This window comes from Diachasma alloeum, unplaced genomic scaffold (assembly GCF_001412515.2).
Source record: "Diachasma alloeum isolate Michigan unplaced genomic scaffold, Dall2.0 Dall_scaffold_00426, whole genome shotgun sequence".
NCBI classification, from domain to species: Eukaryota; Metazoa; Arthropoda; class Insecta; order Hymenoptera; family Braconidae; genus Diachasma; species Diachasma alloeum.
This window is the reverse complement of record NW_021680565.1, coordinates 18,380-45,751: the sequence shown is the minus strand read 5'-3', so window position 1 is coordinate 45,751 and position 27,372 is coordinate 18,380. Positions and strand designations below refer to the sequence as shown.

General features: G+C 41.3%; 2 protein-coding genes across 2 annotated transcripts; both read right to left on the bottom strand.

Annotated features, from left to right (window-relative positions):
* Positions 1–6,970: 6,970 nt before the first annotated feature.
* On the bottom strand, positions 6,971–9,745 carry LOC107042155. Its single transcript, XM_015263064.1, has 2 exons — positions 7,546–9,745; positions 6,971–7,416 (listed from the first exon to the last, which is right to left on the bottom strand). Exons 1-2 carry the CDS (start codon positions 9,743–9,745, stop codon positions 6,971–6,973), a joined length of 2,646 nt encoding a protein of 881 aa, XP_015118550.1.
* A 274-nt stretch (positions 9,746–10,019) lies between these two features.
* LOC107042154 lies at positions 10,020–10,859 on the bottom strand. The gene has a single exon (XM_015263063.1). It carries the CDS (start codon positions 10,857–10,859, stop codon positions 10,020–10,022), a length of 840 nt encoding a protein of 279 aa, XP_015118549.1.
* Between the last annotated feature and the right edge of the window lie 16,513 nt (positions 10,860–27,372).

The following is a 27,372-nucleotide window of genomic DNA, read 5'->3' as shown; positions in this document are numbered from 1 at the left end:
CGAAAGTCGAATAACGTTATTGCCGGAAACGAAACTGGAAACGAAAGTCGAATAACGTTATCGCCGGAAACAAAACTGGAAACGAAAGTCGAATAACGTTATTGCCGGAAACGAAACTGGAAACGAAAGTCAAATAACGTTATTGCGGGAAACGAAACTGGAAACGAAAGTCGAATAACGTTACTGCGGGAAACGAAACTGGAAGCGACAGTCGAATAACGTTATTGCGAGAAACGAAAGTTCAATCACATTAAAACAAGTGGGAAATCGCTCTTGTATTGCATACAGTATAGTCATTTTTGCTAATAAATTAGCAATATGTTTCCGAATGGTTATTTTGCACATGATTTGTTTGTTAATTCATTGTTCTTCTAGGAAGAAGATATTTTTGTCACCATTTTTTTTTCGGTTCGCACGAAGAAACCTTGGAGATTAGCGTAAAGAGGAAGATTGGCCATATTCATTGGAAGAAAAACATAGACCCTCATAAAATCCTCATAGGACGTCCATAGAAACTTCAGTAGACACCCATAGGACCACCATGTAACCCCCATAAAACCCCATAACATATGATTGCCATAAGACTCATGAAGCCCCCATAAAAGACTCCCATATCACCCCTACCGGACCGCCATAAACTTCGAGGCACCCATAAAATGAGAATTTTGAAAACTTCCAAAAAATTTGAAAGTTTTGAAATTTTTTGAAAATTTTGAGTAATTTTGAAAATTTGGAAAAAGTGAGCATGTGGAAAAAGTGAGCATCCCCACTAAGGGATGTTTTGATGCTTTCTTCGCCACCAATAAATTGATGGTATGCTTCCGAATGGTTTCGGCATAATACATTTTTTTCACTCGGATATTTTTCTCCATTTTTGCAGTTTATGCCTTCTCTCCCCCGATCCAAACTCTTTCTAACCTTCTGTATCGCATTTGATGAAGAAAAAATGAAATCGGTTGAGTAGTTTTTGAGATATTCAAGAAAATATATTTCAATACAAACTTGAATATCTCCTAAACTAACTATTCGATTTAGCCCATTTTCAATACGAAATATTCTGGTGCACAAAGAAAACTTCGTGCCAAATTTCAAGTTAATATGTCGATTTTTGCAAAAATGAATCAACAAAGAGACATGAAACAAGATGCCCTACAAAAAGCAGGAAATTTAGTGAAAGAAAGTCTAAGAATGTTGAACGGAAAGAGACAAAATGAAGACTAATCTTGGTGGGATTATTATTTTTTATGTACTTATGTATTCTGGTATGAAAAACTCAAAAAGAAACGGTCATTTAAGGAGGGGCTGGTCACTCCTCAATCGGGTGGCTCACAGATTTCCATAATGAGATGATTTCCTGTGATTTATGGAATGATTTTTGTGATTTCTCAATAAGAATTGGAAATCATGATCTTTTTTAATTTTTTGTAATCCCATGACTTCTAGTAAATTCTAATGATTTCTTAATTTCAAGAAATTACTCGAAAAATCGTCATTTTGGAGCGACAGTTCCAATTTGGTTTACGGCAATAATGTTATTCGACTTTCGTTTCCAGTTTTGTTTCCGGGAGTAACGTTATTCGATTTTCGTTTCCAGTTTCGTTTTCGACAATAATGTTATTCGACTTTTGTTTCCAGTTTCGTTTCCGGCAATAACGTTATCCGACTTTCGTTTCAGGCATCTATCCAAACAAGCGTTACATTTCTAATCCAAAACTGATCAATCTCAGATTTTAATGATCTGTCTGCTATTGTAACCTGATTTGAGTTTCCAGTCAATTTTTGTAATTCCAATTCGCCGATTTTTCTTGTCACATTGTAGGAATTCATGCAGTGAATACACGAAGAAAATTCTTACTCAGTACCCCGTTTGGAAATGAGGAATTTCGAAATTCCAAGAGAATCCACTCGCCGCCTGAGTGCGCCACTCCCCGATACTAAATGGGTATCACCCTGAAATAAACGGCAGAGCAGTGTCACTCAACTGGCCTCGCGCATGTTTCGACGTCTCTAACGCGTTGTTGCCATACCTCAGTCAGCTGCTACCCCTCATTCTTATGCACCATAACCCGGCTCCCTTATTGACCCACGTTAATTGTTAATCAGTCAAATAAAATCGGTTAGATTTTGTTTTTCGATTTTTCTAGCATTTAGGGGGCTTACTGGACCTGTGACCGGAAGGTATTCCACCAATAAAGTTACATCTTGTATAGACATCTTGGACATTAGGTAATTCATTCACAATTAATAGAATAGAATTATTTGGAATTTCGAACGAACCAGACGATGAATAATTATTATTGCTTTACAAATATCGTTCGATTAGGATGACTCAAGCAATCATTGGAACAAATATGAAGTTATCAAAGACACTGATTTTCGAGCACAATTTAAAAGTGAAGAACGCAAAAAAAACAACTAATAGAATTATAGAACGGGGAACCAAAAAAGGAGTAGAATACTTTGAACTCTATTACAAGGACTCTGCAAGGCCCTGGTATGGAAAGTGCAAGCTCTCTAGAGAGAGCATAGTAATNATAACGTTATTGCGGGAAACGAAACTGGAAACGAAAGTCGAATAACGTTACTGCGGGAAACGAAACTGGAAGCGACAGTCGAATAACGTTATTGCGAGAAACGAAAGTTCAATCACATTAAAACAAGTGGGAAATCNCAAATATCGTTCGATTAGGATGACTCAAGCAATCATTGGAACAAATATGAAGTTATCAAAGACACTGATTTTCGAGCACAATTTAAAAGTGAAGAACGCAAAAAAAACAACTAATAGAATTATAGAACGGGGAACCAAAAAAGGAGTAGAATACTTTGAACTCTATTACAAGGACTCTGCAAGGCCCTGGTATGGAAAGTGCAAGCTCTCTAGAGAGAGCATAGTAATCGTCAACCGCGTTAGAGCAAACCATTACCACCTTGCAGCCTCCTTGGCTAGAGTGGGGATCACCAATGATCCCAGATGCCCGTGTANTAAATTAGCAATATGTTTCCGAATGGTTATTTTGCACATGATTTGTTTGTTAATTCATTGTTCTTCTAGGAAGAAGATATTTTTGTCACCATTTTTTTTTCGGTTCGCACGAAGAAACCTTGGAGATTAGCGTAAAGAGGAAGATTGGCCATATTCATTGGAAGAAAAACATAGACCCTCATAAAATCCTCATAGGACGTCCATAGAAACTTCAGTAGACACCCATAGGACCACCATGTAACCCCCATAAAACCCCATAACATATGATTGCCATAAGACTCATGAAGCCCCCATAAAAGACTCCCATATCACCCCTACCGGACCGCCATAAACTTCGAGGCACCCATAAAATGAGAATTTTGAAAACTTCCAAAAAATTTGAAAGTTTTGAAATTTTTTGAAAATTTTGAGTAATTTTGAAAATTTGGAAAAAGTGAGCATGTGGAAAAAGTGAGCATCCCCACTAAGGGATGTTTTGATGCTTTCTTCGCCACCAATAAATTGATGGTATGCTTCCGAATGGTTTCGGCATAATACATTTTTTTCACTCGGATATTTTTCTCCATTTTTGCAGTTTATGCCTTCTNTAACCCGGCTCCCTTATTGACCCACGTTAATTGTTAATCAGTCAAATAAAATCGGTTAGATTTTGTTTTTCGATTTTTCTAGCATTTAGGGGGCTTACTGGACCTGTGACCGGAAGGTATTCCACCAATAAAGTTACATCTTGTATAGACATCTTGGACATTAGGTAATTCATTCACAATTAATAGAATAGAATTATTTGGAATTTCGAACGAACCAGACGATGAATAATTATTATTGCTTTACAAATATCGTTCGATTAGGATGACTCAAGCAATCATTGGAACAAATATGAAGTTATCAAAGACACTGATTTTCGAGCACAATTTAAAAGTGAAGAACGCAAAAAAAACAACTAATAGAATTATAGAACGGGGAACCAAAAAAGGAGTAGAATACTTTGAACTCTATTACAAGGACTCTGCAAGGCCCTGGTATGGAAAGTGCAAGCTCTCTAGAGAGAGCATAGTAATCGTCAACCGCGTTAGAGCAAACCATTACCACCTTGCAGCCTCCTTGGCTAGAGTGGGGATCACCAATGATCCCAGATGCCCGTGTAGAGCAGAAAGCCAAACTTTCGATCACATATTGTGGCACTGCTCCAGGTACGAGCAACAAAGACACAAACTTTTAGAGAGACTGAATAAAACAACGTGTACTAGGCCCTCCAACACAAGAAAATTTGTAAATTCGACAGATTTTAAATACATAGAAGAGATATGCAAATACCTAAAAGACTGTAAAATCCAGGTTTAATCTGAATAATGTGTAATAAGAAGACGTAATTGAATTAATATTGATTAATATATGAAAGTGTAAATAACCTAATGTATGGTTTTCAGCACTCTAAAACAATAAAAAAAAAAAAGTTATCAAAGAAATTTCAAAGGCTCTATTTTGACATCAATTCAATAATTGGGACATTCTACAAAACCCTGTAGCAATTTCTGGCTGCAAAATTTTAATCTTCACCATATTTTCATAAGTTATTATGTATCCAAAAATACGCAAAGATACCAATTTATAGCCCTCTATCTCTTCAAATGGTGGGGCACTGCTTGATAACGTGTTTATACCGATTTTTTTCATTAATTGATTTTGGCCATACTAATTGGGTTAAAAAAAAATATTGCACATGGTTTTCGATCGTAAAAACTTCAAATTTAAAAAAAATATCATTTTTATTCTAAAGTCATTTTTTACATGGAAAATCGACGTTTTACACTTAAAAAACGTGATTTAACCCTGTTCCCCAGGTTTTTTCCATTTTTTTTTCATTGGGAAGCTGAGAAAATTTTATAAAAAATATATAAAATTCAAATTGCCGACTCTATGGGATCAATTAGAATTATTATTTCAATGACATTATCAAATAATCGGATTTCAAAAAATACGAAAACATTCACCAAACGTAATTTAGTACAAGAGAAGATGTAGTAGATGGTGCCAATTTGAAAAAGGGCGGGAACGACTGAATTTCCCGTCATGCTTTGCGAGCGCTCAGGTGAATATGGCCAATGCGGCTGCCGTTGATCTATTTGAATTGGACAGCTGATCGTTGTTTACCGATTGTGTGTGACTCAAGACTGTTAAAAATGGATAGAGGAAAGCTAAGCTGTAATCCTTTCTCTAAAGAATCACGTGAGTACGAATTATTTCCTCTAATCTTGTGAATAATCGAATTTTGTTGAAAGTTTGAGAATTTAACGAAAATTGAATCAAAAGTATACGTGAAGAAGAAGCAGAAAATTTGGTGGCTCACAAAAATATGAATTGTTATCAAATCATGGTCAAATGTGTCCAAATATGTGCTTCAGTTGTTGATTATCATGAAATTCTACATTTCGGTCGAATCTCGTCTAACCTCACGTGACTAAGTGATAAGATCGCCTTTGTCTCTATGCATATTTTTTTCGTAAAAACTAGTAGTCATTTTGATTGGAGTCATCGTTCAACGTATCGCTTTATTATGCACATAGATTCGAGTTGTTCAACAGATTTACGAAGACCTACTGCAAATCAAATTGACAAATTTAAAGAGCTCACCACAAAACATTGGCTATGCTCTACGTATCGGAAAGAAATCGACGAGTATAATCCGATCGAGAGACCATCATCTTTTTCATCAATGACACATTCATATACGGAATCGTTAGGCAGTCAGCCTGTTTCCGAATCTTCCAAAAGAGACTGTACATCAACTTCACCAAGTACTCAATCTCAGCACTCAGAATTTTTACCAAGTACACCAAGTACTCTATCTCAGTCCATCTCAATCCATCCACGAAACTATCGACATAAAACTCGGTGTCAGTCCTGTCGAGCGGAAGAAGTATGAAAAATAATATATTTTTGTTCCTCGAATAATATAAAAATGAAACATTGTATATCAATTGAATATATTCAGATTGGAGACGGCAAAATACAAAGAGGAGAAATTTAATCAATTGGTGACCGCGACAAAAGTGCAGTTTGAGTCTGAATTTCAAGTCACTATTGAAAATCAAACTCTCGAAGTGTTTGATGAGATGCCTGGATCGGGGAATTAATTGTGCGGATGGATGAGTTGGAGTCGGATTACGGGGAGTGGGATGAGTAGAACCAAGAAATGAGCGGAACACGTGCACGTGGTCACAAATTCACTATATTTGTCAAAGTTATCTTCACAATAATTAAATGTCACTAATTGAGTCACTGAGCAACCGTAATAATGAGCGGACCGATAATAATGAGCCGACTAATTCCTTGAATTGATAATAATTGAGCTGACACAATGAGTTAGTCCGAGTCACTAGAGATGAGTAGTACAATAAAAGAAGTGTCTCTAACTAGATCCCGGAAACGAATGAGAGAGAGACACGGGCTTACAGGTGCCACGTGCCCTAATTCCATGGTCACATGACCTAATTTAATATAGATCATATGGTAATAAGGAGCTGTCCAGGACGTGGCGCCTCAGGTGTCCGAATTAACAACCCCCGGTCATCTGAGGTGAGCGCGTCAGGTGTGCGTGAGTGGGGAGAGAATGGATGAGCCTTGCGTGCGTTAGTGTGAGGGACCTGTCAGCTGACAGGATTTCCAACATTCTCCCCGGCCGTCGGCAACTGTAAAGTTGTTGACGCAACCATAATGAGTAGAGTCATGGTGAGTTGAAATAAAAAACAAAATTCAAAACGCTCTTTGGTGAGCTGTCGGAGCTTGTCACCCATGAGTGAGTCCGTGAGACCGTCCGGAAGGTGCGCTGGCTAGGCATGGCAGCATCCTAGACGTCGGGGGTCGTAAATCCCTTCTGCGTTGGCTGCTGTCATTCTCACGTTGAACCCCGTCGGTTGGTCAGGGTCGTAAATCCGTCGAACTTGACGAAGTCCAACGGTGAGAAGCCGGTGATCTGTCCTGGTTCTATTCCCCTGAAGGTGAGATGGGCAAGAGGACGAGCTTGGCGATTGGCCTTGTCAGCGTCGTCTGAGCAGTCCTGATGGTGACTACCCTGGTGAGTCCGTCCGATCCTGGGTGCAGAGCGGTCACTCGGGCGAGAGGCCACTTCGCTGGCGGGAATCTCTCGTCCGTGAGTAGAACCAGTGAGCCGATCCGTATCTGATGAGTCGGATGGTGCCACTTGGATATCGCTTGAAGACGTTGGAGATATCCCGTGGACCACCTCTTCCAGAATCCTTGAAGCTTCTGCTGAATGAGCTGCCATCTAGAGAGCCTTGAGACGTTGAGTTGCTCTAAAGATGGCTCTGGAAGAGTCGTGGGAGCCTGACCGATGAGAAAATGCCCTGGTGTCAAGGCTGAACAGTCATCAGGATCATCCGTGAGCGGTTCCAGTGGTCGTGAGTTGAGCACTGCCTCGATTTGAGCGAGCAAAGTGGTGAGTTCCTCAAAAGTGAGCAGATCCTCTCCGATCGTCCGGGTGAGATGGAACTTCACCGACTTCACCGCCGCTTCCCATTTCCCTCCAAAGTGCGGAGCACCTGGAGGATTGAAGGACCACTGAGTCCCATCATTGATGAGGAGCTGTGCGAGCTGTCTTGATTGAGCTGATCCTGACGAGAAGAGCTTCTTTAGTTCCTTGTCAGCGCCAAGGAAATTGGTCCCACAGTCACTGAACAAGGAATGAGCGATCCCACGCCGACTTGAAAAGCGTCTATACGCCGCGATGAACCCCTCGGCTGAGTAGTCTGACACGACCTCGAGATGGACCGCTGAGGTGGTCATGCAGACAAAGATAGCCAACCAGCCTTTGTACGACTTGTGTCCCCGCCCTTTCCAGGACCGTAGAGACACTGGGCCGGCATAGTCGATCCCAGTGTTGAGAAAGGCTCGAGCGGGAGTGAGTCTGGCTGGTGGCAACTGGCCCATGAGCTGTTGAGCGCGTACTCCACGTTGGCGAGTGCAGTTAACGCACTTGAGGATGAAGGAGCGTACTGGTGCTCGACCTCCGAGTATCCAGTAGCTACTTCTGAGCTGCCTGAGGGTGAGCTGTGTGCCTCCGTGGAGTGTCCTTAGATGAGCCTGTCCGATGAGTAGCTGAGCCAGTTGAGATTCCTTCGGAATAATCACTTGGTTCCGGCTCTCCGGGCCTATGTGAGCAAACTTGAGCCGTCCTCCTATCCTCAATACCCCTTGGCGATCGATGAAGGGTGTGAGCTTGGTGAGGGGGTGGGATTTGCTGAACCTTTCCCCTCGTGAGATCGCTCTGAGTTGATCCTTGAAGTGAGCTGCCTGCGTGAGTTTGATCCAGAGGATGCGAGCCTCTTCAAGATCACCAAGAGTGAGCGGGTATCGAAGAGAAGAGTTGGGGGTTTTCCTGAGCCGAGCTATGAATCGTCGACAGATTGCTGTGACCCTGAGCAGTCGGTTGAACGATGAGAATCTGTCGACGAGATTCCAGAGCGCGATTGGATGAGCTTTTACATGTAGGAGAACTCCTGGCTTTTCCTCGAGGTCTGCGCTGAGGTCTTTTTCCAGAGCGTGAGTTGGCCATGATGAGCAGTCTTGATGAAGCCATGGTGGCCCTTTCCACCAGAGCTTATGAGATACCAGTTGGTGCGCTGATAGACCTCGAGATGCACAGTCTGCAGGATTCTCCTTGCCCGGTACCAATCTCCAATGAGCCTGCTGAGTGAGCTCCTGGATGAGTGCCACCCGATTTTTCACGAACTCCTTCCATCTTGAGGAGTGTGAGCTGATCCACGTGAGCGTGACCGATGAGTCGGTCCAGAGATAGGTGGTGGCGTTCGTGAGATTGAGTTGGTCCTTGACGTACTTAGTCAGTTTGGCCAGGAGGAGAGCCGCAGTGAGTTCTAGTCGTGGGATTGTCAGCCGTTTGAGCGGTGCGACCTTCGTTTTTGAGCAAACCAATGTGAGTTGTGATTTTCCCTTGTTGAGAACCTTGAGATAGATCACGGCTGACATCGCCACTTGTGATGCGTCGGAAAAACCGTGTACTTCGACGACGGAATCCGTGAGCAGTCCAAGCCACCGAGGTATGGTGATCTCTGATAACTGTGTGAGCTCCTCCCTGAATTGGCTCCATCGTTGAGCAGTTGTCTGGGAAACTGGTTCGTCCCATCCCAGTTTCTCGATCCATAGAGCCTGGAGCAATATCTTCGCTCGTATGACCACTGGCGCTAGGAAACCCAGTGGATCGAAGAGTTGAGCCGTTTCCGATAAAATGATTCTCTTCGTTATTGAGCTGGTCTCAGGCTGAGTGACGGAGAACTTGAAGTTGTCCGTTCCAGGATGCCAAGAAACCCCTAGAATCTTGGTGAGCGAGTCCTCTATGAATCGTTGTTCTTGAGAGGTGCTGTCAGGTTGAAGAGATGTGAGTAGAGCTGGGCTATTTGAGTGCCATTTGGCTAGCGGAAAGCCTCCTGACCGACAGAGCTGTGTCACCTGATGAGCGGTCCTGAGTAGCTCTTCATCTGAGTCAGCACCCCCGCAGATATCGTCAACATATCGTCCTTTCATGAGCGGTTCCACAGCGAGAGGATAGTTCGATCCTTCATCCTCAACGAGCTGATGAAGAACACGCATTGAGAGGAACGGAGCTGACCTAGTGCCATATGTGACCGTGGTGAGTTGATAGGTGGCGATATCTCCATTTGAGTCGGTCCAGAGTATTTGTTGGAGTGGCCAATCTTCCGGATGTACCCGAATTTGACGAAACATCTTGGTTATGTCCGTCATGAAAATGAGCCGTTTCCGCCGAGAAAAGAGAAGTACATCCGAGATATCCTTCTGCAACTTCTCACCCGTGTGCATAATCTCGTTCAACGATTGTCCTGAGCTGCTCTTGTTGGAGCCGTTGAAAACAACTCTGAGCTTCGTTGTCTCACTGCTTGCCCTGAGAACTCCGTGATGAGGGAAGAAATATTCCGGAGGAGCGTCAGCCCGAGAAGAACACGGACGGCCCGAAACCCTCAACCCTCCTGAAGCCGAGGCCTCATGTGCTAAGGTCATTTCGGTGCCCGTGCCCCCCCCCCCCATTGAGCTGGCGCTGATGAGCTGATCTAGCGAGCTGTCCGGAGACTCGACGCATGTGGCCGAGCTCTTCATATTCCCTGAGGAAGTCCGTGTAGAGCTGACGATAAACCTCATCACGTGAGAGTTTCCTGAGCAGACGATGGAGGCAAGCGAGTGCAGATGATCGTGAATCTCCTAGCGAGGAAACTGGAGATTTGAGCGGTATCCGAACAATGTAGCGGCCAGATGCATCTCGTGAGTGGGTCCGTTGAAAGTGTTCTTCACACTGCGCTTCCTCCTCGTTGAGCTGAACCTCTGGTGTCCCAGGGATCTCTTCCTGGATCCAGAATTTGGTGAGCAGTTCGTTGAGATCCTCGTTGGTGACCGTTAGATGAGAAGTTGCTACTTGAGTAGTATCAGGACCTTCCGTTGGTCCGAATACGATCCATCCAAGTCGCGTGGGCTGAGCCGATGGTGAGTTTGGTCCGTTGGTGATGACTTGTGGTGAGATGAGTTGTCCATAGACATCAGCGCCAAGAAGGATGTCAATTGGTGCTGGTGTGAGAAAATCGGGATCAGCGAGCTGGAGTCCTTCCAGATGATCCCATGTGAGCTGACTTGGTGAGAATGTCGGTAATGAGGTTGTGAGCTGGCCGAGAGCATAGGCAGAAACTCTGAGCTGAAAGTGAGAGCAAGTGGACTGTATTGTGAGCCGAACCTTGCCTAATGCCGGCCCAGATGCCGTGTCTCCAATCCCCGATATTCGTAGCTGTGTCTTGAGCCTTAACAGCCCAAGCTGACGAACGAGCTGGTCTGACATGACGGAGATTTCCGACCCTGGATCGATGAGTAGACGAACCTGATGAGCTGGCTGATCTGGGCGTACCAAAAGCGCAAGGCTGGTAGCCAGAAGGACCCCAGGGCGGAAGTCTGGAGCGGATCCGGAATCTGAGTGGTGACCTGAGCAGGAGACGGCAATCTGAGCTGGTGATCTTCATTCCGACGACGTTGACTGGCCTTGGTCACCAGTCACCATCATGGGGATGTCGTTCTCGTGGGTGTAGGTCACCACCGGAACGGCCTTTTGCTGGGTTGAGTTGGTCTGTTGCCTCAAATGATGCCATAATTGAAAATAAGTGCGCAGCTCAAAAAAGGAATAAACCGGAAAAAACCTGAGTAAAGCGACCCCAAAAGCCGAGCAGTGAGCAGTGAGAAGCGATGAAATTATGTATCCGGTCGGTTGAACGGCAACAGTAATAACACCGAAGAGTCTTAATTTAGTAGGTAGCAGCAGTGAGCGATTCCGTTGAGCAGGCGCGAGAATTTATTGAAAAATTCAAAAAAAACGAAAAAGGGTTGGAGAATATAAAGGGAGCGGTAGCCAAAAAAAAACAAAGTTGAATACTCCAAAAAATTCAAAAAAAAAAGAAAAAAATGGCAAAAGTAGCAAGAGGTAATTAAATGCTACTTAGCCGAGTGAGTGATGTTGAGCTGGACCAGTGCAGGAACGCTGCAGTTGAGAAAAAAGTCCAAAGTCCCGGGGATGAGCTGCTCCAAAATTCAAATATTCCCGCGGGCCGGTAATGCCGTTTCCTGATGATTGGAGAGATANGCAGGCGCGAGAATTTATTGAAAAATTCAAAAAAAACGAAAAAGGGTTGGAGAATATAAAGGGAGCGGTAGCCAAAAAAAAACAAAGTTGAATACTCCAAAAAATTCANTGCACGTGGTCACAAATTCACTATATTTGTCAAAGTTATCTTCACAATAATTAAATGTCACTAATTGAGTCACTGAGCAACCGTAATAATGAGCGGACCGATAATAATGAGCCGACTAATTCCTTGAATTGATAATAATTGAGCTGACACAATGAGTTAGTCCGAGTCACTAGAGATGAGCAGTACAATAAAAGAAGTGTCTCTAACTAGATCCCGGAAACGAATGAGAGAGAGACACGGGCTTACAGGTGCCACGTGCCCTAATTCCATGGTCACATGACCTAATTTAATATAGATCATATGGTAATAAGGAGCTGTCCAGGAAGTGGCGCCTCAGGTGCTGGAATTAATAACCCCTAGTCATCTGAGGTGAGCGCGTCAGGTGTGCGTGAGTGGGGAGAGAATGGATGAGCCTTGCGTGCGTTAGTGTGAGGGACCTGTCAGCTGACAGGATTTCCAACACGAAGACCATCAGTACATTTTGACACAAATTTGTGAACTCTTCAAGTAGAACATTCCCAGGAAGTGATGAAATATCTCGCTGTTATCTCATATTATTTCTTTACTGTTGGAATATTATTTTATTCTTTTAAATCCAGGGATGTGAAAGTAGCACTAATCAAACTTCTACCACCAAAATGGAGTGCCCGAAAAATTAATGCAGAGTTTGGTACACCACATCACTTGATCTATGAAACCCGTAATCTACAGAAATCTTTGGACAGAAATGAAACAAAACGAAAGTCGGGTAAACCACTACTAATTTTAGAAGTGAGGAAGATGATCGAAGATTTTTATGAAGACGACGAAAACTCCAGACAAATACCAGGAGTCAAAGATTATGTCTTGGTCAAACAATATGATGGTACTAAACTTCGGATGCAGAAACGACTGCTTCTGAATACTGTCAGTGAAATTTATGCGTTATTCATAGAGAAAAATCGTGGAGTCCAAGTGAGACGTTCAAAATTCGCCGCTCTCAGACCTCGATATTGTGTATTTGCTAGTACTCCAGGAATGCATACTGTTTGCGTGTGCGTGTATCATGCAAATGTTAAACTCATGCTGGAGGGTAAGATTCACAAATGCACTATAAGAAGTCATTGAAATCAATTAGCCTTGACATGATTGTTTATTGTTCGTCCCTACAAGATGTGATTTTGTAGAACTCTTCGGAGAAAAGCCAGTAGAAGAACGTGACGGGATACCGACTTATCAAGGTTTACTAGAAACTATAATTTGTCATCCACCACGTGATGAATGTTATTATCGAGTTTGTCCAAACTGCAAAGGAACCGAGAAAGTTTCAGAACTGTTCGAGAGAGAATTCAATGCTAGGGGGATAGAAGTTGTCAATTACAAAATGTGGTCCATGACTGATTCATGCATGATCGAGAACACTTGGTCATCATCTGAGGACTTCATTGATTCATTGTGTCATAAATTAGAATTTATGTTGGCGCACGGTTATATTGCCAGAAAACAAAGTCGGTATTACAAGGAATTGAAAATGAACTTGCAACCAGGAGAGATAATCGCAGTGTTGGATTTTTCAGAAAATTATAACTTCACCATTCAAGAGGCAGTGCAGGTGCAGGTGCTTTCTGGTTTAATGATGAAGCAGCTACTGTATTTCTAGTGGCCATGTATTATAACGAGAATAATCAGTTGTTATCATTATCGTTTGTGGGCATCAGTGATTGTCTCAAACATGACGTTGTAGCTGTCTACATATTTCAGAGGAAATTGATGGAATTTTTGAAGGAGAAATTCACAGAGATGGTCAACATTCATTATTTCTCAGATGGAGCAGCACCACAATTCAAGAATAGAAAGGCGTTCATGAATCTTGCATATCACTCCAAAGACTTTGGGATAGACGCAGAGTGGAATTTCTTCGCTACAGTTGATGGCAAAGGTTCATCAGATGGGATTGGAGGTCTTTTCAAACGCCAGGCGAAATATGCAAGTCTCCGACTGGGAAGCAGTGAACAAATCGGAGATAGTCAACAATTATACAAATGGGGATGTGAAAAGATGAACAATATCCATGTCATTCATTGTTCCAAACAGGACTATGAATTTTTTAGCACTGAATTGACTCCACGTTTTATGAAGACTCGCATTATTCTCGGCACCAGAGGGTTCCAATGTGTGATAACGACTGACATTGAAAATACTCTCCTCTTCAAGAAATACAGCGATTCTGTTAACTTCAAACAAATAAAATTATCTACGTAAAGATCACAGACTCGTATGTACTCGTATGTACTCATATCTACTCGTGTACCACTAACTGACGTTTGCTGAAAGTTTTCACATTTTTTGAAATCCGATTATTTGATAATGTCATTGAAATAATAATTCTAATTGATCCCATAGAGTTTGTAATTTGAATTTTATATATTTTTTATAAAATTTTCTCAGCTTTCCAATGAAAAAAATGGAAACAAATTTGGGGAACAGGGTTAAATCACGTTTTTTAAGTTTAAAACGTCGATTTTCCATTATAAAATGACTTTCGAATAAAAATGATATTTTTTTTTTAATTTGGAGTTTTTATGATCGAAAACCATGTGCAATATTTTTTTCTAACCCAATTAGTACGGCCAAAATCAATTCATGAAAAAAATCGGTATAAACACGTTATCAAGCAGTGCCCCACCATTTGAAGAGATAGAGGGCTATAAATTGGTTTCCTTGCGTATTTTTAGATATTTTTTAAAATTTATATTCCGGCCCTTTCTGCCCTCTGATTGGCTAATCGGCCCTATCCAACCCTGTCCATGCGGCTGTGGATTCTACACTGCACCGCATTCGCACTCCTATAGAACATAGGAGTAGCATGGGAAACCACAAAAAACCCATGCCGGTAGAGGCGGTCACTATATTAGCGACCTCCCGCTCGCCGGAGCCACCGGTTGAAAAACTCGGTTCCACGGGGAATCGAACTCACAACCTTTCGCACACTAAGCTCGCACCTAGCCGCTTCGGCCACCGACGTCGGTTATTTTTGGAAATATAATAACTTATGACAATATGGTGAAGATCAAAATTTTGAAGCCAGAAATTGCTACAGGGTTTTATCGAATGTCCCAATTAATAAGATAATATTAACCATCAGAACTGAATTCACGAAATATTATATAAGTTACACAGCATGATTAATAGGGTCTAACGTACTCAACAATTTTTTAATAATTTCGCTCAGTTAGATGAATCTGTTGCATAGTATAATAGCTCATCACATTAACGTTATATGATTTCTAGCGTATCGACTGTTCGATATTTAATTGATCGATTTAAATGACTATAACCAACTGACAATTATTAAAGCCTCTATAAGAGTGCCTTATAATGGACGTAGAATAGTATAATAGAGTGTTCGACTCTCTAAGAGTACGATGACGAGTAAGTTTTCGATGCGGTCCATGGTCATCGGCTCCTTTGACAAAGAGTGGTGAAAATCGATAATCACCAGACAATCGAGATCGTCTTTTGGTACTCATTGTGACACTTCATATTTTGTCTGTTTTTCATTACCATGATGATTAGTATGTCTGTCTCGCTTGTCATCTATATTCGTTCAATACATGTATAATTTTACCTTTGTTGTCGCTTTTATCAATATCTGAGATAAAATGGTGTCTATTTTTTAAACTGCGCGACCATCTTGTTAACAATGGGAATTCCATATTCAATCACATTTGAGATGGATTACATTAATATGAATGTTGTATGAATTTGACGATTCCTAGTGAGACTATGTTTAATATTTTTCTTTAAAAGTTATCCAAGGAGTCAATTAAACCTTGACGTTCGGGTAGAAATGATTATTCCGTCACAAAATTAAATTACGAGTTGAAGAAGAGGTCGGAACGAATTCTCAGATGAGAATTAACAAGGCTGATGATGCGACCAAGTTTGTATACGGTCTCAGAAAGGCCTGTTCTCATGGTTGAATCCAGGGTTAAATGAGGGTGGTTGATGAAGCCATCGGCGAGGCTCAATTCGGGCCTCGAGAATTGAGGCTGAGTGCTTCGAAGCTCACCTGAGCCTCAGCAAGTCCTTGAGAGTCAACTCCACTGTCGATGGATGCTCTTGATTTTTATGTTATCGACCATTAATTCATGATATGAAAAACATTATCGGCGCCGCGACAGACATAACCATAATTTTCCTCCACATCACCTAAGCCAAACCCCACACCAAACCTGCGGCAACCCTTTATACTTAATTATTATTATTTTTATCTGTGATCAATCAATCCGTGGATGTTCAACTTATCTGTTACTCGGGTTTATCATTTGTTCGATTTTTTATATTTTAGCAAACGGTTAAACAGAAGAACACTACGTTGTACTTTTACACCCGAAAATAAACTTCTCCCCGAGTCGAATAATTGGACCTGACAAGTTCTACTTTCAGCATCAGAATCGTCGGTAGATACAGAATCACCCTTCACTTGGCGAAAAAATTCGATTTTGGTTAAAGTCGATTTTTCCCCGGGAAAAATTTAAGATCTGATACGTTGGCCCCGGGTGAAAATAGTATATTGTACATCAAGAACGGAAAGTTTGACTTTCCGCCTGAGGTGCACATGCGGTTTTTCAACACGCCTGCAAATGAAAATTCGTATTTTGCTCTTTGATGAGCGGGAGGAAAATATAAACTTTACGTGCAGGAGTGTAAAAAAACATTTTTTCATTTCCACCAAAAAAAAAGGACTGATTCAAGTCGACGTCGGTTTGATTCTAACCGATTTTCAGCTTGATTCAGACCGAGTGACTCGGACTAGGCCAACCCGAATTCCGAGTCTGGTATATGTCGCAAAGTAGTTTATTTCAAATAGAAACGGATCCAGCCGAGATCGGTTTGACTCAAGTCGAAAAATCGGTTTGAATCACACCGAAAAATCGGCTTGAATTAAATCGAAAACGGAGTGATTCACGCCGAAATTCTACCTGTTTCATGTAGTAGATAGCGAAATGCCGATCGACATTTCTGGCGCCTCCGAGGGTTTCATTGGCATTAGAGGGGCCAATAAATATAAAATCAACATTCACTTGACGACAAAATTCGATTTTGGCAAAAGTCGACTTTCCCCCAGCAAAAAACCAAAATCTGACACTTTGGCACCGGGTGGAGAAAAAAATTATTTCGACATTTCTGGCGCCTCCTGGGGTTCCATTGGCATTCGAGGGGCCAATAAATACAGAATCAACATTCATTTGACGAAAAAATTCGATTTTCGCGAAAGTCGACTTTCCCCGGGAAAAATCCAACATTCGCCACTTTGGTCCCGGGTGAAAAAATAGTATATTTCGATACGATTGCGGGAAAGTGTTTTTGGGCTCGTGGGAGGTTTATGGCACGAGCCGAAGGCGAGTGATATAATCCCACGAGCCTAAACACACTTCCCGCGAGTATTGAACCGTATTTTTCATCATAATGTATGGAAAGTGGGGTTTTGCGCTCGCGGAGCGTGCGTAAAATGTTACTTTACACACAGCGTGATGAAAAAACGTTTTTATTTCGACATTTCTGGCGCCTCCAAGAGTTTCACGGGCATTAGAGGGGTCAATAGATACAGAATCAACATTGACTTGACAAAAAAATTCGATTTTGCCGAAAGTCGACTTTCCCGTTGAGAAAATCCAAGATCTGATCCTTGACCCAGTGAAAATGAAAATTTTTTTTTTTCTTTTCTGTCGCCTCCGAGGGTTTCATTGGCATCAGGGGGGTCAATAAATACAGGATCAACGTTCACTAGTTTTCATTTGAACACTGCATGCAAACGGAGAGATGAGGGTGGCTAAAATATATTCTGCAACCCTCTCTCCTTGTTGGGTGCAAATTTCAACTTCTCCCCCAGCCTTCTCCCTCCACCTCCGCCTGAAATCCCAGGGTCTAGGTAGTATTACAGAGGACTTCCCAGGGCCGACAAGCACTGAAGATTAGGACTTATCAGGTCAATCTAGGTTTGGAGAGATCTTGAAAGACCTGTGTGACGAAAAGTCTTTTCGTTTACACGTTTCGAATTTTCGTTTACTAGTAAACGAAAAATGGCATCGTTCGGCGCTCGCTGAATGTAACATTACTAACAAAAAACATAGTTCGGATACACGTGCGACGGGGTGTTTTAACTCGTGTGATGGGCAGCCCTCGGCTTCGACTCGGGCCGCCAACTTCGCACTTGTTCCCGGGTAGAAATTCAACCGGGGATTCAGCCGCAACTCGGGTGAGCGCGCGCTCAGCCTCGGCTTGCCGCTTGACCCGAGTTCACGCCGCGACACGCCACTCCATACCGGCTCACAGTCGAACGCTCATCAGACGGCATAACCCGGCACTTGAGTTTGAGCTGTGGCTCAACGCTTAGAGCTCAGCTCCGATTGAGTCGTGTCGTTTCGAGTGGAGGGTGGAATAGAATGATATTTATGCATTTTTAGAATATCGATTTAAAATTTGAATACTTTGGAAAATCAAGAAAAACAGAGCGGAAGAAACTTAGAAATCTTACGCCTAAGAAAATCTATAGGAACATAAAAACCTATTTACTTTCTTGCACCAAATTTTACCTTAACAAAAAGACTATGAAGTTGCATAATCTCCTATAGAATCGGCGCTAGAAACGAATAGAATTCTAATAGAACTTCCAGAGAATTCTCATAGAATTCCAATAGAAATTTAATAGAAAGCGCTAGGTTTTTCTGTTGAATTTTTTCATGCGTGTTATTTTGGCATACCTGTATTCAACATTTCCCTAATAAATCGTAGAATATTCTTAGAACTCGTAGGCCTATCGAAAAATGAAGAATATCCTCTCCTGTAGCGTTGATAATTAATAATAAAGGTTCGTTAACGTTTTTCAAGTGATTATTTTTCTTGATTTTGTTTGTTGTATTCGCGAGAAAAAAGAAAGTTTTGACTACGTTTCAGTGAATTGTTCTACCTTGTATTTTCAGATTAATCCCATTCGATTAGTTAATATCATGTTATTTCTGATGAGCTTGTGATTGTTCATCTGAAAAAGTATGCCATCTTCACATTTATGCGATTGTTTTTTTGCTCAAATCACGATGCCATCGGACCTGTCAAATCATTATTGAGGTTAAGTATACTGGGATTGAGTAATTGGAGATGAACCTGAGGTTGAGCAGTGGCCATTCAACTAAAGCCCGGCAAAGCGTTTCGCGTAATAGTCTAACGCTGGGCTGTGAGCGCGTGACGCAGCTCAACCTCGGGTACATGTGATGCGCGTGGAGTTTATCCCAAGCTGGGGCGGAGTGGCGTATTTCTAGCTGGGATACGGGTTCCGAGCCGAGCTCGAGCGGCGTGATTTCTACCCGGGTTGCCACCCCGTCGCACTGGTATCGAAATATACTATTTCAATAAAAAGGGGAAATTTAAGTGAAAAAAAAATGATAAGAAGCAAGTTGAATTTGAATAGGCGCGCCCAAATTACGTGGTGTCGAGCGCACGCGGGAAACACGGATCACTTCACGCGCAAAAAGTTGGAGAGGGAGAGTGAGATGTAGAGTGGGGGAAGGCCAGTTGGCGGGACCAAGCGCCTATAAAAAGAGCCACATCGCGAAGAGAAGTCAGTCTGGCATCGGACTCGTCCTCTACTGATTGTCTCTACCGCAGTAGCTCCTGAACCCATAGCCACAGTGGTCTGTACCTGTGGTATCCCTTCCTACTACTGAAGGTTCCTACTGCAGTAGTATCCAATATCTTATCCACAGTGGTTTCTACCCGTGGATTCCTCCCCATTACTAAAGGTTTCTACCGTGATAATATCCGAATCCTTGTCCACAGTGGTTTCTACCCGTGGATTCCTTCCTCAGTCCGTAAGAAATCCCTGATCTGGTGGTTACTATTCCGGAAAAGGGTAGGATATCTGTTCCAGTGGGGCATTACCTTGGAGCAGTGTTAGGGCGACTAAAACCAGTGGTTTCTACCCGGTGGCAGTCTCGTAGGATACCTGTTCCATTGGGGCATTACCTTGGAGCAGTGTTAGGGCAACTAAAACCAGTGATTACTAACCGGTGGCAGTCACATAAGATACCCTGTTCCGGTGGGGCTTTAACTCGGAGCAGCGTTAAGAAAACTAAAACCCGTGATTTCTACCCGGTGGCAGTTTCAAAAGGGTACCAAAAGGTAGCAGATACAAGTAGAGGAAAAGTTGGGAAGATTTTCATAGAATTAAATAGGAGAGCTATTGTGTAAAAGCACAAAAGGCTTTGATATTTCAGTATAAAACTGAATGTCTTAGATAAGAATAAGAGAGAACTATTCTTGAGGAAAAAAACCAAAGCCTATGATATTCCAATGTAAACTGGGTTTCATAAATTCATTTAATAAAATAATTGAAGCAATAATTCTTTGACTCGTGTAGGCTCACAATATTCATTAATATTGTGGGAGAGAAGAATTTAAATAGAATACCGCAATTTTGCAAAAAAAAACCCCGAAAATTTACTTTCACATTGTGATGAGAGGCACTTATAATCCGGAGAAAGAATACTTTTAGTTCTTATAGAAGTCATTTTGGACTTGAAATATAAACAGAAAATGTTCAAAATTGAGTTTAAAATTACATTAGATTTAGAGAGCATACTCTATCTCTCTCCTTTGCCCGGAAGTTCCGGATTTTTGTTAAAATTGTAAAAAGGGGAATACAAGGGCACTAGAAGTCAGTGGAAACCTCACACATTTCCACGTGTTCAGTGGATATTCGATGTTGGAGACTTTCCCGGAGATGTCAGGCAGGATGCTTTAGTGGTGGAGAACCAGGAACCCACGTAGTATCCAAGGGTAGATGGAAGTTACCTAGAGATGTTCCCCAAAGAATTGATTATCCCTGAGTGACAGTAGTTGCCCAGAATCCCAGAATTATCATCAAAATGTTTGGGATTCGTGAAGAGATTGAGCATTCCCGAAATGAGCTGAGGAATAACAATGGTCAGGAAGGGAAAATGATCACTGAGAACAAGAGAAGGAAAATAAGTCACGGGGTCAAGGTGATGACAGGTGGGGTTATGTCGCCCGGAGAATGGAACCCGCGATGTTTGGAGCTTCTTAGACATCCTAAAATATTCACCAGCGTTTGGAAATGGTGAGGGAAAAATCGGAGATTTTTCCTTACTGGTTAATGGAAGTCCAACATCGGAAGTTGGAGGAAAATTATTATTTGGCAATGACCAATCGAGGACAGCTGAGAGGTCGGTAAAAAGGGCACTGACCTCAGCCACGGAAAATAATTAATTGTCACCTTGACCGTGATGGTGTGAGAATCGATGAAAATCGATGATGCACGAGAGCAGACGTCCTATTGGTTTTTCCACCGGACAGGAGCAAGAAGAAACGGCTGATTGGTGGAAAAATGGGTGAGAGGAAAAAACTGATGCCGGAGCAGGACGAAACTCGGGAAGAGAACACTCGGCGTGACGACCGACAACTGACAACAAACCTTTAGTGAACTTTAAGACTTAGATTGATTAGTAGACATTCAAGTAGTTTATTAAGTAAGAAAAATTATTATAATCAGGCCTCAGAAGCTGTCTGAGGAGTGATTCCACCCGGAGAAATAAGAGGAGCCCGGAAGACTGAGAAAATCGGGTTAATAATTGAGAGAAATTGTAGTCATTGAAATCGTCTACCTGTGAGTAGACGAATAATTACGCAGTGGCAGAGGGCTAATTTCATGAGAGAATATCGTGTTTGAATTTTCGTAATTGAATGGAAATTCGATAACAATTAGATAACTCAGGATTTAAAGAGTTTTCCCGGATTTATGATAACTAAATATTGATTGATAATTAGTGAAATCCAGGGAAAACTTGCAGCTTCACTGGCTTTCCCAGTGACGCCATTTTTGGCCATTTTGGCGAAAATTGAGAGAAATAAAATAGAATAAATTTCAGCTATTTTTACCTGAGCCATCCTCAGGGAATCGGAAAAAGTCCCTGAGGATGCCGGAAATTCCACAAAATTATAGAGAATTTTATAGAAATAATATCTCTTGGATTAATCAGTATTTTCTGTTATATTTTTGCGAAATTAGAAAACAGGGAAATAGTTTTCTAAGAATTGAAGGGACGCGTGGTGATTCGGGGACGCTCTGAAATCGCGAAGTTTTGTATTATTTTTCTTCATTTATAATCATTACTCTTCTTTGTTAATCTTGACCTGAATAATTTTGAGCTAAAAATAGACCCGAGCGAGATGATGAATATTGAATAAATATAGTTTTTTTTTGTGTGAATTTAAATATCTCTTTTGATTTATCTGACCCCAAACAAATTAATTTAGCCCGAACACATTCAATTATTGAGTAGAAATCTTATTTCTTAGAGTAAAATCTTGATAATTTGCCCGAACAAAAATAAAAGTGAGTATAAATAATAATAATTTAATGCCAAAAGGCATCTTATTGTGAAAAATCCACCTTGTACGTGATTTAAGTCTACAAGACCGTTGTAACCGAATTATTTTGGATAAATAATTATGGTTTTGAGAAAGTAATTGGACTAGTTTGGCTGCAACGTCACAACTTTGAAAACAGTAGCTCTTGAAAAAAAAACCCCAAGGAAAATAAATTAGAAACTTGCGTAAAAGGAGCAGAACAGTAGAAAGGATAATTGAACATAAAGAAAAGTCGATGAACCTTTCTAAAAAGGGGAATTATTTTGAAAGAATTAGTCAGTATCCAATGATGAAGAGTGTCATTCGAATGAGAATGCAATCCTGAGAATAGATAGATATATAAGACCTCATATACATTCATTTAAGCGATTATCTTCGACACGTTCATAAGTATTATAAGTTGAAGATATTATTTGCGTAACTCCAAAGATGAAAGAATTTTTCCTCTCGACATTCACTAGAACCACAAAGGTACATGGCAAAGTAGTCATATGGAATGGAAATATTCCAGGGAAACAATTCATTTCCCAACCGAATCACGGTTATTCAATAAAAGAAAGCTCACAGTCTGAAGGTCTTTTGTCAAAAAGTGTTCAATTGTTCGTCGTACATTCTTCTTTATCGCTCACTCATTTTACGTTAGGATATCCTTTGTCAACTGATGATTTCTTAATAAAAATTACAAATAGAAAAGAGGACATACAGCATGTAATTTACCGTTCCCAACCCGAGTGGAAATTCAAATTAGCATAGAATAAGAGATTGACCAGTGAAAACTGATTTTGATCAATTTTGGATTAGAAATGTAACGCTTGTTTGGGTCCATGCCTGGTCAAAATTCTAGGATTCGATCTTCCTGAACCGTACCGGATCCGATACGGATCTAGTCGAAATTTGACTGATCAGAACAGGATCACAATTCACTCCGCCACAATGAATACAGATACTCCATTCAGAATCTCATCTGATCCTGATCCGAAAGTCTAATCAATAAATTCTGACCAGTATTGAACCTAAAACTAATGTAGATCCAAGCTAACTGAGTGAAATTTCCACTCGGGAAGAAAGCTAAATACACCTGAAGATTTCTTACGTTTATCCATTGTTTTCTCTCTCATGCGTTCCGATTGAGTATTAATTTTTTTAGTTCATGTGTGTTATTTTTTTTTGTCTTAAAAGACCCATAATGTGAAATTTGGGGTAATCTTCTGAATAAAGTAGAAGGTTCCCCTAGAATATCCCTATTGGAAAGATTATTTTTTGTCACATTTATTGCGTTGTTCTCGCTCTACCCATATCAGGTTTAGATAGTAGATGAAAAGGTAGCACCTTTATTTCTATATTTCCGTCAAATATGGCACAATGAAGCTCGGCAAGTAGTTTAGAAATACAAACTTGCAGTGGCACAAATAACGATCTTACTGCAGTTGTTTTTTCATACGTCTCTGCAAATTGATAGGAAGGCTTATCAGACATTTAGAAATAATGCAAACAAATGTCCATAAATAATGCGATTTGAATGAATGAAACGCGATTGAGCTGTAGAAATTTCATGATTTAGAACTTAAAGCCAGCCTTGGTATTAAACCTTGTTCGACCCTTCGAGATTAAGCCTCGATTCGAGTAATCATTATGGGGTTGCATGCGGGCTGCTCCGAGCTTAGACCGCAGCCCTGATTGAGCATTTTCAAGGCTTGGTTCAGGGGCTGATAATCCTTATTTCGATCGTTGATTTCTACTTAGGGAAAGAGGATAAAATTTCAATTTTCATCAAGGCTCATCACCCACCTTGTCTTTGAGGAAGAAATGGGCGTATGAATTGAACCAAGTGAATATTTGAATTAAGCGAACATTTACTTGAATGGCGGAATAAACATCGCAAAATGTTCGTAAGGGACACTAAAAATCAAATTACTTTTGATCAGTAGAAAAAGTATATTGTGCACCACGGGAGGAAAATAGGACATTCTAACCCGCGTGTGGATTACCGCCCGAGGTGAAGCCAAGGGATTCGTACATAGAGTGCGACTACTTCACGTGCGATTCGCATAGCTTTTGATTTTTTTTCCGCTTTTGTGAGGCTTGGAAAAAAAATTGAAAGAAATTGTGCCAAAACGCCATGTTATTTAACCTTTCGTTGGGCGCGCTAGCTCGCCAGACGTCTGTGGTCACGCGGTTAGCGTCGCGTCGTATGTGATTTGGGCGATACAGCGTTGCCGCCGGCCGCAGTATCTTTTTGATCGGGTTCTCGTACGTCAAAACACTCGTTCACGGTCAACTTTTTATGATGTTTTATTAGTTAAAATTTGTGGATATTTTTTTTTTCATTTTTATTCCATCTCTTTTCACATAACCAATAATACATTTCATACTTTATTTTGAATTTCCCACTAATTTGACTCTGTAATCAATGTCACCAATCACTGAAACTTCAAAATAAGCTGATGTTCATCTTTTTTTTTAATTTGTCGGTACCTAAACCTCCACAACCAGATAAAAGTGGAAGAGGAAGCCTGAGTTTCCTTCCCCCGCTACGGACTGACTGCCGGTGGGCTGCATTTGGCAACGTCAGCCAGTGATGCCAAATGGGGGCAAAAATCCCGCGCGTGGGATTTTCGTGCGCAGCTCCCTCACGGAACCACCGCTACTGGGCATGCGCAAGCCCGCAGCTAAAACCCTGCGAATGTAATGACGGAAATAATCTTTCAAATACGAAGTAAATTAATGCATGCTTTACAAAAATAAAATACCACTTTTGCAGCATTCTACGTACTTATTTATTTATTTATTTATTTGTTTATATTCCTTCTTCCAGATTTATGCGTATTCACTGAAGATTTTTTTAAATAATCTTAAAATAGTCTTTCGGTCGCCTTTCAACTAGTGTTGGGTGTAATTGATAAGAAAAGTAATCGCAAGATCGGAAAATTACGTTTGAGGTCTCAAAATACAGTTTGAAGTCTAAAAGATTAGGAAAAACTTTTTTCTTATTCCATTGTTAGATAGGAAAATTTCAAAGATCATTGAAATGAGAATATTGGGCGCGAGAAACTGAAATAATGGTCAAAGATGAGGGTGAAAAATCACGACATTAAATAGGGGTAAAACAGGAAATGTATACGATAACAATAACCAGGGCGCGAAGTTTGGACCATTTTGATGTATTTTTGAATAAGCAATTCAGGACAGATGATGAAAAAATTTCATCACCGTTATTCAGATATTTCAATTTTTTAAATAATTTTAGTCATTTTCTCACCTTTTCATGAAATGTTAATAATTACAATAGAATCTTGGGAACTTGGTAGTAGGGGAGATTTAATTGGGGGAAGGGGTATTGTCATAAGGGTCACAAGGATAAAAAAAAGGACTTACAAAGTTTGCTGGGGCTGCTTGACTCACAAGGGATCACAAGAAATCACGAGGGTCTCAAGCGGTCACGAGGACCGCAAGCGATCACGAGGGTCTTAAGGAGTCTTAAGGGTCGCTAGGAATCACGAGCGTCACGAGGGTAAAAAAGATGAATCACGAGGATCACTAGGGATCACGAGGGTAACAAATAGGAATCACGAGAGTCGCTAAGGACCACGAGGGTCACGGGGGTAAAAAATAAGAAATCAAGAGGGTCGCTAGGGATCACGAGGATCACAAGGGTAAAAAAATGAATCACGAAGGCCGCTAGAGATCACGAGGGTCACAAGGGATCGCAAAGAAATCACGAGAGTCACGACGGGAGTGTCCCAAAATAATGTCACAAAGGCGCTTTTGGTTATTCAAAGAAAAATTCTGATGTACCGAGTGGTTACCATTTCATGAACCATTTGTTCTCACAACAGCGCCATGGCGTATTCGTTAAAGGTATCCAGTCGAATGCTGGAGATCCCAGTTCGATTCTCGCTGTTTTTTTTTTCAAAATTTTCTTTTTTTTTTAATATTGCTGTATCACGCGACAAATGTTTGAAGTTCATCAATGACATCATATATGTAGGTGAAAAATGGGGCTCGCGACGGTAACATATAGGAGTCGAATGTGCGGATCACGAAAATTATGTTCAAAAGTAATCCGACATTTTTCTATTTTAATTACTCATTCTATATTTTTCACTACAATTTAATCAATTATATTAGAATTTACCACTTTTCTTTCTCTTTTCTTTTTCTTTCGACTCTGATTACAAATCCATTATTAATTTCCTAGTTTTTCAATTCTGAGAATGAATGCAAAATATCGCTTGTGTAAAAATCGATTATTCATTCGATCAATTCTGCTTTTAACCGGTAATATTCGGTGTTGACATTCACACAACCACACTGAAAAATCAAAACAAAGAGAACCAAAGCAAAACACGAGCTACGTTGGCTCACTCAGTCTCTGACAAAAGGCGATCGGACATCAACGAGTGATTCCGTGTTTCTGCAGTTTTACAGGTTTCTTGATACTTTTCAATTGAAAATTTGATATGGAGATCGAAATGGACCAGGACAGGGATTCAGGACGTGCAGCTTCCGGTGTTCCAGCATCGAAAAAAAGGAAATTATTTCAAGAATCATGGAAAAGTGAACCTGAATTTTCTCGGTGGTTGAAAAAAGTTGACGGGAATCCAAATAGTGCGTTTTGTTCTGCTCGCAAGAAACAGATTGCCGCCGGAAAATCTGAATTGCATAAAGATGCAGGGACTGAAAAGCATAAAGAAAATGCTTTGAAGCCCAATCCCATCCGAGGGAATGAAAAAATTTGTGATGAAGGTAGTGCTGTTGAGGAGAATTCCAGTAGTAGTAGTAAGAGGGCATTATTGGCGAATTTCCCACGCTCCCTCCCCCCTTTTTCCGGGAAGTGCACGTGCACGTTCCCCCCTCCCCCCTCGGCGGCATGCCTTTGAAGAGGTCATCGGCGCGCTGGGGGCCCCCTGGGGTGCAGGGCCTCCAAGTTGGGGTCCGAGGGTCACAGGAAGTGGATGGTGGGTGGAAAATGGCCGCCAGATAGAAAATGAGTGGCGGGTGGAAAGTGGGTGGTAAGTGGGTGGTGGGTGGAAAAGAGGTGGCGGGTGGAACGTTGGTGGAAAAGGGCTGGTAAATAGAAAAACTGTCGGAGAGTATATATCGGACGGGTGTCGGGAGTCGGGCCCCTCTGCTGGTGGTCCAACCGTGGAGGACGGCGTCGGCAAGGGTCCGGATGTCGCTCTC

Excerpts from the sequence above, each read along its gene's own strand:
- LOC107042155 (XM_015263064.1), bottom strand. The coding sequence starts at position 9,745 with ATGTTTCGTCAAATTCGGGTACATCCGGAAGATTGGCCACTCCAACAA. Across the intron at positions 7,417-7,545 it reads GTGGTCCTTCAATCCTCCAG|TGCTCAACTCACGACCACTG; the intron begins GTGCTCCGCACT and ends AAATCGAGGCAG.
- LOC107042154 (XM_015263063.1), bottom strand. The coding sequence starts at position 10,859 with ATGTCAGACCAGCTCGTTCGTCAGCTTGGGCTGTTAAGGCTCAAGACA.